The sequence below is a fragment of the Melanerpes formicivorus genome, unplaced genomic scaffold, assembly GCF_026170545.1.
Source record: "Melanerpes formicivorus ecotype bairdi unplaced genomic scaffold, bMelFor1.0.p_v2 SCAF_1, whole genome shotgun sequence".
In the NCBI taxonomy this organism is placed as follows: Eukaryota; Metazoa; Chordata; class Aves; order Piciformes; family Picidae; genus Melanerpes; species Melanerpes formicivorus.
This window is the reverse complement of record NW_027142353.1, coordinates 68,463,099-68,473,483: the sequence shown is the minus strand read 5'-3', so window position 1 is coordinate 68,473,483 and position 10,385 is coordinate 68,463,099. Positions and strand designations below refer to the sequence as shown.

The window sequence follows — 10,385 nt, the reverse complement described above, 5'->3', positions numbered from 1 at the left end:
CTGAGAAGGGACGTACCACACTGGGGTCTGAGACGCTCGGGAAATGAATGGAAACAGCAGGAAATGAGAAAAAAAACAAAATAGTTGAGGTACCACGGGATGCATTGGGAAGCCTGCGCGGCGGGACGGCCCCGGGCTTTCACGGCGCGACCCCCCGCGGGCGCAGACGGGCGGTGGGACGGGCGGTGGGACGGGCGGCGGGACGGGCAGCGGGCGGCAGCGCCGCTGGGAGCGCTGCGGAGAAGCGCCAGAGCCGGCCGCGACGGGAGCCACCTGCGGGAGGCGCCGCTCCGCCCCCGGCCCCGCTCCGCCCCGCTCGGAGCGCGCCTCTGAGGGAAGGCACCCGGCAGGAGGGAGGGGGGAGGCGCCCCCGAACCCCGCGGAGGCGGCGGGAGGGATGGGATCGGCCCCGCCACCTGCCTGAGCGGCTCCCGGAGACGCCGCCGCCGCGGGGAGTTGGTAGGTAGCGGGTCCCGCCGGCCGGGAGGGTGCCGCGAGTTGCGAGTCAGCCCGGGGGACAAAGGGGCGGCGGGAGGGATGGCGAGGAGCCGTTCTCATCCCTCGGTGCCCCGGGGCCAGCGTCTCACCTGCCGGCGGCAGCGGAGCCGAGGGCAGCCCTGCGCTGCGGAGCGCCGGCTGTGCCCGCCGCGGGCTGCTGGCCCCCGGGCTTGCGGAGCCGCTGTCCCGGCTGGGGCGAGCTCTCCGCCCAGAGCTTAATTTTTAACCCCGCTCGCATCACCGGGATCGCACCCGGCGCCGCCTCCCCGGCGGCAGGCAAACAAAAGGGATAACGCGGCTTCTCGCCGGTCCCCGCTTCGGGTCCCGGCTGCTGGGGCGGCCGGCGCGGCGAGCACCGCATCCGGCTGGTGCCGGTGACTAACTTTGAAGGAGCCTCTGGTGAGGGAACAGCTGATTAAAAAATCGCCTTTGCTGCGTTCCACACTTGGGAAGCTTCAGAAGCAGCTCTCCGGTGGAGCCGTTGCGATCCTCCGCTTCGATTCATCACCATGACTGGGAATGTCATTTTTTTTGGGGGGGTCTTTAAGAAATTCGTGACACGATCTCTTCGGTGAAGCGGTTGCTGGAGCCGGCGGCAGTTGTTTGCCTTCTGGCCCGAACGAGGTGCCAGGAGTCCAGCCGCTTGCACGGCTTCCCCATCACTCAGGTGGTTTGGTAGCTCTGGGTATGCGGGTCCTTGCATGCAGCTTCACCGGCTGAGTCAAGCTGACTGTCCCTGTCCGCCTGCAACAGAGTTCGCTCTGGTGCAGTGAAACCGAAGCTGCTTTACGTTCAGAGTGAGAGAGAAAAGGGAAGGAAAGGAGGGTGAGAGGAGGCAGTAAAATTCTTCTGTAAGAGTTGGACTGAGTGGTAAACACATAATGTGATCCCTTTCCTCTGCGGCGTGCCTGGGTTGCTGACACGTGTCAAAATCCCCGCTGTGTGCGCTAACAGGCAGTATCGCTGTGTGTTACTCGAGTGTGCTTCGGGTTTTCCGAGACATCTCTTCTCACAACCCTCAGTTCAGTGGGAAAGGGAGCCTGACTCCCAGACCACCCTCGGCATCGCGGGCAGGCTCACGGAGATGCTCGGGTTTTATGGCAGCGAGGCTTCTGTAATTCTTACAGCCCGACTCAGTTGGATTTGCTGTGTTTTAACAAGTTCTGTGACTAAGAAAAGCAGCAGAGGTATTTTGGCACGGCAGTGACAGTGATTGAGTTCACCTTCATAATTTGGTTTGAGGCAGGTTTTTCTCTCTTTCTGTTTTGGTTTTCTTCCCCCCCTCCCCCTCCCTTTTTTTTTTCCTTTTCCATCTTAATCATTCTGGCTTCCAGCACTGTGGAAAAACTTTCTTCATTTCAAAATGTAATGGAGACCATTTGGTTATTTGGTTCACAGGCTTTCATACTGGATTTTCAAAGATTTATTGTTATTCAACCATCTATTACAAGAGCCACCCCTGAAGTAGAGAACTCCTCCAGAAAGATTACTTGCTTACTAGAATATGGTTCATGCCCATCCTGAGCAAGGCAGCTCTCTTTCACCAACGCCTGTCTCAGGGCATGAATACCCAGAGTAGGCAGGAAAATGTGTCTGTGTTTTAGCAGTGTGGGGAGCCCCAGGGAAGCTGTCACTGTTTCCATTCTCCAAACAATTTTAATGCCATTAGCAAGTGTGATTATGTACAAACCACTTTCTAGGGGTTTCCTAGGCTGGATATCAGAGCAGGGCTTTGTGTTGAGTCAAAGGGTGGGTTGAGTTTATGACACAGTTTAAATAGAAACAGAAAAGCAGGGCTACAGTAGAGCAGCACATCGTAATTCATTCAGGATCAGTTTCTGATAGCTGCTCAGGGAAGTACTCACTTCTTACCAGTCTGTTCAGTTTGAGAACATCTTTCAGGGTCACCCACAAGTGAGAAGCTGAATGTAGAGAGTTTGGATCCTGGTTATTGCAGGAAAAGGCAAGAAGAGGCTAAGTGGTAGGTCTCTCTTTAGCTAACTGGTAGGTCTCTATCTAACTGGTAGGTCTCTCTAGCTAACTGGCAGGTCTCTCTTAGCTAACTGGCAGGTCTCTAGCTAACTGGTAGGTCTCTCTTAGCTAACTGGCAGGTCTCTCTTTAAGTTTAGACTATTTCAAAATTCCTTTATCTTTCTGCTTAACCATTTGTTTTTTCAAAGAGGCAGGATGTACTTAGAAGAAGTACTATCCACTGATCTGGCCTCTGGTTACAAATAAGACATATTTATTCTATTTGCTGTAGCCCAGAGCTGTCTTCTTCTCGGTTGTGTCTCCATAAAAAACACGCTTTGAAAGACTTCAGTGAATGCCTTGCTTTGTGAGCACGGTTTAGCTTCCATAGTCAGGTTTAACCTCACTCCTGTATTTCATTGATCAGTTTTAGTAACATTTTAAATAATAGAAAAGTTCTGCAGCTGATGAAAAGCTGGAATGTAATCATAGCACAGAAGCAGCAGGGGAGAGGTGTGGGAAGGCTTGCTCTGAGACATAAAGTGCACAGCAGAGACACAGATACCATCTTCTGAAGCCTGTTTTGAGGACCAACTTGAGTCCCAGCTTCTGGTTTGTTTTCTCCACAGGGCGGCTGCCCTCTGCTGTCTAAAACTGCCTTTCCATCCCTGGCGTTACTGTAGCGGTGGTGGAGAGGAAAAGAGGACAGGTTGCAGGGAGAGGTAATTTCTCTTCCCAGCCCTGCTGATGCTCTTGGAAGAAGCAGAGAAATTGTTATGCAGGCAGCCGTGTCATCAGGTCGCTGTGCTGACAGGCACAAGGGAATCTTGCTGCTTGTGCAAATAACAACTGACAAGACATGTCTAATTTTCCCCTGCCAGCTAAATAAACCAGCCAAAGGCCAGCACTGGCTCAGTTAGCATGAACGAGTTTTTAGATCCAAGAAGTGACTTGAGTGGTGCAGTTCAGGCAAAAGTTTCCATCAGCCAGGAAAGGTTCAAATGTCAGTGGTAGGAATAACTTTGGTGTGAAGCAGATGAGAGCAGACTGCTTAGAAACACGTGCTCTTAAGGATGGGATCTGCCACCTGATGCACAGCACAACTGATTTAGTCCATTTTCAGCTTCTGAAAGCCCAGTAAACATTTCTGTGTCCAGTCCTCACTGTCACAAGTATCATCGTATCAGTCAGGGTTGGAAGGGACCACCAGGATCATCTAGTTCCAGCCCCCCTGCCATGGGCAGGGACACCTCACACTAGATCAGGCTGGCCAGAGCCTCATCCAGCCTGGGCTTAAACACATCCAGGGATGGCGCCCCAACCACCTCCCTGGACAACCCATTCCAGGGCCTCACAGTTAACAGCTGACTTATGCTAGTGTGTATTGTCTCTGTGGGGTTGGAGTGATATAGTTTGTGCTTGTTACCTGTTGTTTGTCTGGTCACTGTTATACTGCAAGCATATCTGATATACTGCAAGCATATTTGATATACAGCAAGTGTTCCCTGGGCCACCCTTATACTGATGTGAGACTATCTCATTTCATAGCTCACAAAAACCAGCTGCATCCAACATTCATCTCTGCTGTGGAAGGAACCAGAGGAACTGATGTTTTTCTGTAAACACATAAGCAAGTATTTCACATTCTCAGGCCATCCAAAATCATGCAGCTCTGATGAATGTTTAAAATGGCCTGCACTTCCCGGCATGGCTTGCCCATTAAGGCACGAAGCAACGTATTCTAAAGGGCTTAGCCCTGCTAGAAAAAGATGCTTCCTTTAAAATGTGTCCTGTTTGCTAGTGAAAAGAATTACCAACAGAATCTCTGGTCACTTCTGAAGGAGTCAGTACTTGCTTCTGTTGGCATCTGTAACATCAGCTCTGTTCATCTACACCTGGATTTTGGAATGGAAATATTGTGATATCCTGAGTCAATTGATGTATTGACCATTGTGTGCTTTAATTATAGCCTCCGTTCCCAAAGAGGATGCTACTGACAGTGGAATATCTGCATTTAGCCTTTATCAGTCCATGCCTTCTGAAGTCTTTTTTTTAGTGCAGCTTAGGGATGGAGTGCTCCTACAAAAAGTGTTGAAGGGGGATAGTTTTTCTTTTTTAGATAGCTGTGCTCATCTCCTGCGTGGTTTGCTTTGGTTTACCGGTTTGAGGTATTCCAGGAATGCTCCTGCGGTTGTGATCACTGTAACCGCAGCAGGGTTTTAAATATGTGTAAGCTCAACATAATTGTGAAGTTTTGTTTGAATAATCTTTGTGTGAGGGCGATCCTGCCTGCCTTCTTGCCCAGGGTGCAGTGCCCCCGCAGCGGTTCAGCTGTATGGCTAATTTTCAAATGAACCGGCGCGACACGTTTTCTTGACACAGTGCTAGGGCACGCTGTTCTTTGCAGCGTGAGGCACTCTGCCTGTGGTTCATAAACACATTTGCAGTCCCGTTTGCCTCCCTGTGCCCAGAGGGGGTTGGTTTGCATTTCTAATTAATTGAGTTTATAAAGGAATAAGCCAGTATGTTAACTGAATATCCCCTCAAGAATTGTAAACTGACTTCATTAGCTGCCTTTGTGTAATCATATCACCCTGTCTCCTGTAAGCCTAGGGGAGACTAAATGCTACATGGAGCAGAACTTTCCTCTGATATGAGTTGCAAGGGGAAGCAAGTCTCCCATGTGGTCATGTTCTGCAACCCAGCTCCTGTTCAGGTTACCTTTTGTCTGTCCACCTGTTCCTACCATTTTCTTGATGTCTGTGGCCAAGACAGCAAATGGTGTGAGGTGATTTAAAGCCCTCTCTCAGTGAAGTCAAAGCATAGGTGAGAACTTTCATATCTAGTGATCTGAAGTCTGTGTGATCTCGCCAAAGTAAGACACATCTACTCTTTGCAGGAGCTGTGGTTTCAGAATGCAGGAAGTTACAAGGGGTCTGAGTTTTCCTTACACTGTGTGCAAATACCATAAGTTCCCACTGATGCCAGCTGGGATTTGGTGTCCCAGCACACCTAAGGGTTAAATGCTCTGTGTTTCAGTGTTAGCTTGGGACACTTATTTCAGGATACAGGTTAAGGTTTAACACTAGGAAATCTGAAGTACTCAGTTGCCTCTCTTTACTCACTTGACCCTTATTGTATTAGACTTGGTTAGCAAGCCATTGCTTAGCATGGTAGGTTAATCTTGTAATGTGTTTGGATGTATAACTGGGCTCCCTTTTGCTTTCCACAGACCAGCATCCAGAATGGCAGCCCTGTCCACTTTAATCCTCCTGTTGTGTGCTGCTAAAGATGTGATGCCCTCCAGTTCTCACTGGAAGCCAACTTGGCCATCTTATAGAGTTCCAGTTATCCTGCCACAGTCTACCCTTAACTTGGACAAACCACAGTTTGATGCTGAAGCCAGACTGGATGTGGTATCTCCCTGTGGCCCAGCATGCCACAAAAGTTCTCCACTGCCAACTTATGAAGAAGTGAAGAACTACCTGTCCTATGAAACCTTGTATGCTAATGGTAGCCTCATTGAAACTGAAGTGGGCATATATATTTTGAGCAACAGCGGTGATGGGTCTCAAGGCAAATCTCGAACTAAGAGGCAGATCTATGGCTATGACAGCAGGTTTAGCATTTTTGGGAAAGACTTTTTGTTGAATTACCCATTCTCCACATCAGTGAAGCTGTCTACAGGTTGCACGGGGACGCTGGTGGCTGAAAAGCACGTTCTTACCGCTGCTCATTGCATCCACGATGGCAAGAGCTACGTCAAAGGAGCTCAGAAACTGCGGGTGGGGTTCCTAAAGCCCAAACTGAAAGATGGCAGCAAAGGGGCCAATGTCACCAACTCAGCAATGCCTGAGAAAATGAAATTCCAGTGGATCCGAGTGAAAAGGACACATGTCCCTAAAGGATGGATCAAAGGCAATGCCAATGACATTGGCATGGATTATGACTATGCCCTGCTGGAGCTGAAGAAGCCTCACAAAAGAAAGTTTATGAAAATAGGTGTGAGCCCACCAGCAAGACACTTGCCTGGAGGGAGGATTCACTTCTCTGGCTATGACAACGACCGTCCAGGAAACCTGGTTTACCGTTTCTGTGATGTCAAAGATGAAACATATGACCTGCTGTACCAGCAGTGCGACGCCCAGCCGGGGGCGAGTGGATCTGGGGTCTACGTCAGGATGTGGAAGAGGCAGAACCACAAATGGGAACGTAAAATTATTGGAATATTTTCAGGCCACCAGTGGGTGGACATGAACGGCACCCCACAGGATTTCAATGTGGCTGTCCGCATCACACCCCTCAAATACGCACAGATCTGTTACTGGATCAAAGGCAACTACCTTGACTGCAGGGAAGGATAAAGACAATGAAACTCCTTGAAAGCACTTAATGACTGGTTTTAATCACTCATCTGAGGAGAGGCTAAACGTCTGCTGCAAACGTGTGTGATAGGTTCTTGCGACTTTGGGATGGATGTCATCTATAGCTTTTCCAGCAAGCCGCCTCGCTCCTAGGCCGGGGGCTGTGCGGTGCTGTCATTACATCTCAAAACTGGGTAGAAAGCAGCATCTGCTGGGTGGGGAAGAAGCAGGTGGACTTGCTGAATTTGCAGCTGAGCAACTGAAGATTAATTAGGGGCGGATCAGTAAACAGTGCGAGATCAGAACCGTCTCCAAAGAATCTTGCAAAAGGGACGCTGTTGACTGTCTCATGCCTGCAATGTTTGTTTTAATAAATCCTAGGATTAGTGGAAATGCTTTGATCTGAACTTTTAAAAGAAAATATTTCTATGCTGTTGGGGGCTGAAGAGTGGCATTTAATGGTGTTTGCAACCCAAACATTACAGATTTGTGTTCCTGCGTGGGAAAGGGAGCGTGAAAAGGGCAAGGCATGCGCTGTGGGAGATGAGTGCCACACAAACAGCGTGAAGGGTAAACAACTGCATAGCACGTCTAACCTCCTTTTGCCCTGAGTGATTTGAGATTTTATGGGTAACATAGCTAAGAAAAATGCCTTTTGAGCAAACAGACCTTCATATTACAAGGACTTGACTGTGGAGATGGCGTTGGTCGTACAAGCAGTGCCATTGCACCCTGCTTTGGATCGTACAGGGGCTTTAATCTGTATAGCAGCTGGGGCATAGCCTTCCACCTTGCAAGATCCCCATGAGCATGCATTACAGAAAGTGTACAGGGACAGAGGCTTGCTTTCTGTTATGAACCTGCTTAGATCCTCTAAGGAAAATCTTGTGTCAGCAAGTCAGATTTTCAGAGAGGAAGCCTGCCTTTGGTCTTGCTGGCCATTTGACTTGCAGGCTCTGCTGAGTTTCACCCCGTTTTGTTGGAGGTCCGTGTGGTTTTACCTAAAAATACACCAGACAGAGAGACCCTGGATTTTTAAGTCTCTCTCTCTCTCTCTCATATCCCTTAGACAGTGTACTTTGTGTGACATCTCGGCTTCCATTTCTTGTGTTGTTTGGGACAGGGATCCTCCTCCCCACCAGACTGTTGAGTTACAAATAGTTCTTGGCAAATGCACAGTTCAGCAATTCTGTAGCTGGAGTAGAGCCACGTTATGGGATGTAATCTGAGTTTGCTAGGTGATGCTGAGTGATGCTCTGCTCTTATAGATCATAGAACCATTTCAGCTGGAAAAGACCTAAGGCCAACCACTGGCCTGACACCACCATGGTCACTAAATCACATCCTGAAGTGCCATGTCTACACTTTCTTTAACACCTGGTTCACCACCTCCCTGGCCAGTCTGTTCCAGTGCCTGGCCACTCTTTCAGTCAAGAATATTTTTCTAATATCTGATATACATCTCCCCTGGCACATTTTGAGGCCATTTCCTCTTGTTCTATCACTTGATACTAGGGAAAAGAGAACAACACCCACCTCACTACAACCTCCTTTCAGGTAGCTGTAGAGAACTAACAGGGACTTTGTTTTTTTGCTACAGCAGAATTAGAGTTTAAAACAAGAACTGCCCTTCACAGGTAAAATCAGAGTAGCCAAATACTTCCAGCTTAGCAAACAGTGTTGGGAAGTCAATGTGGTCTGTACAAAGAGTTTCTCAGGTGGGTTGTGCCACTCTATTACAGTAACATGGCTAAGTACGTGCTTCCATGCCAATATTATTACTTCAAATAGGAGGACAGACACTGGCTCCAGTTCCAGTTTCTCTTCCATCTGTCTCTCAGTGTCTCCTGAAGCTTGCCTGTGGTGCTTGGTGTAGTGGGTTAAAGGCAAGTCCCTAGTGTGAAACAGCAGAGCTGGGAAGGAATGTATCTAAGCAGAGCTTCCCTATGCTATACAGGGAAAATGTAAATTCAGCTAAGCCTCTCCTCCCCTCTACTAATTACTATGGCATTTGTAAACATATGCCTGATGGTGCTTTATCTTTGTGATGGCTTTGGCTCTAGTTCTGAGAAACATTTTTTGCTAGAGCTGCCTATGATTAGTATTTTTATAGGTGCAGCATACAAAAACATGGACCCACCTGTGGGCTTCTGGTGCACTCAGATACAAGCAGCTACTAATGCTTCGAAATATGAATAATCACCATATGTATCTGATGGTCTTTTCCTGCCTCTTTAATTTACTTTATGGCTGTTTTCTGGAGCACTTTTGTTTGAATGTATCACAGTGAATAAAGAAAAGTTACGAATTTCAATGCAGACATTCTTGTATTTGTGCTGTGCTTGGCTTCCAGTTTTGCTCTCCTTTCACTCACATGTTTGGAAGGACACTCGGTGACAGACAGATGTATTAATAGCTTCAGTGCAGTTTATTTTCCTTCAGTTTTCTTTTGTCTCTGTCTTTTATATTTGATAGAAATCATTCTTCCTTTCTTTTTTCTCCCCCCAGTAGGCTTAGTTCCTCTGTGTCCTTGGAGAAGAATAGCCAATCTTAGCTTTCATTTGACTGTTGCTGTTCCAAAGCCAGTCATGAGCTCAGGTTAGTTGAAGCTGAAAATAGCCTATTAAGCTAAAAGAGTCACATTTTTTAATTAACTTTAGAGTTGGTAAACTACTGAGAAGTTTGAACCAGGCAGTTTAAGGTCATAATAAACTCCATCTTCTGCTACCCGATACAGTAAGAAAAAAGTTCCTCTGAAGCCAACCATGAGACTCAAAGTTTCGCTAAGGCACACTGGTTTTGGATTTTGGTATTGGAAACTGCCATCCCTACACATGTTCTGATTTCTGGAGGTGCATGTCACATCAGGTGGGCTCGAGAGCATCTGCTCTGGTTTATGGAACATATTGCCCATCCGCTGGTCCTATGTTCTCAGCTGCTTCATTGAAGGCAAATGAGCTTCAGTAATATGAGCCAGTGTGGGCTTTAAAAAAATAGATCTATGTATGTAGCCAGTTTTGTGTAATCAGGGGTGGGAGAGACTCATTCTGCTGTACACCCTCTGCAAACAGTCCAGATTGGTTTGAGAAAGAAAAGGAACCCTCCGATAACGTGGGCAGAGTTGCTGTGCTAAAGCTGAACGTTGTTTCACCTGGGCCCACCGGAGGTGATGGTAATTTTGCCAGCCTATTCTCTGAGCGGGGCTGGGCCACTGCTGGGCAGCTTTGGCGACTGCATGCAGAGTGCATTTGCTTTGAGGCTGAAAACAGGCCTCTTCAAAACACCAGACATTTAAACTGTGTGAAAGAGTCATGCAGCCAGCATAGCTCATCAGGGAAATGCAAATAGCTGAGCTATGTCGCTGCATGACACTAGAAGTTTACTGTCCAACTGGTCATGACTGCTGATAGTCTGCAGTCCTGCCCTGAGTGCCACATTATTCTTGTATCTTATGGCAGGACAGCAGATGGCTATAGAAGGGCTGTTTTGGTTGTGAATAGAAAGGATTAAAGTCTTCTACTCATGTGTCTTCAAGAGGCTGACATAAGAAAA

The 10,385-nt window shown here is 48.0% G+C and overlaps 1 protein-coding gene across 1 annotated transcript; it reads left to right on the top strand.

The window, feature by feature from the left end:
* The first annotated feature begins 316 nt into the window (after window positions 1–316).
* PRSS23 (serine protease 23) lies at window positions 317–9,151 on the top strand. Its single transcript, XM_068145888.1, has 2 exons — window positions 317–459; window positions 5,702–9,151. Exon 2 carries the CDS (start codon window positions 5,715–5,717, stop codon window positions 6,831–6,833), a length of 1,119 nt encoding a protein of 372 aa, XP_068001989.1. The 5' UTR covers window positions 317–459; window positions 5,702–5,714; the 3' UTR covers window positions 6,834–9,151.
* Window positions 9,152–10,385: the final 1,234 nt, after the last annotated feature.

Coding starts and splice junctions, on each gene's coding strand:
- PRSS23 (XM_068145888.1), top strand. CDS start 5,715: ATGGCAGCCCTGTCCACTTTAATCCTCCTGTTGTGTGCTGCTAAAGAT.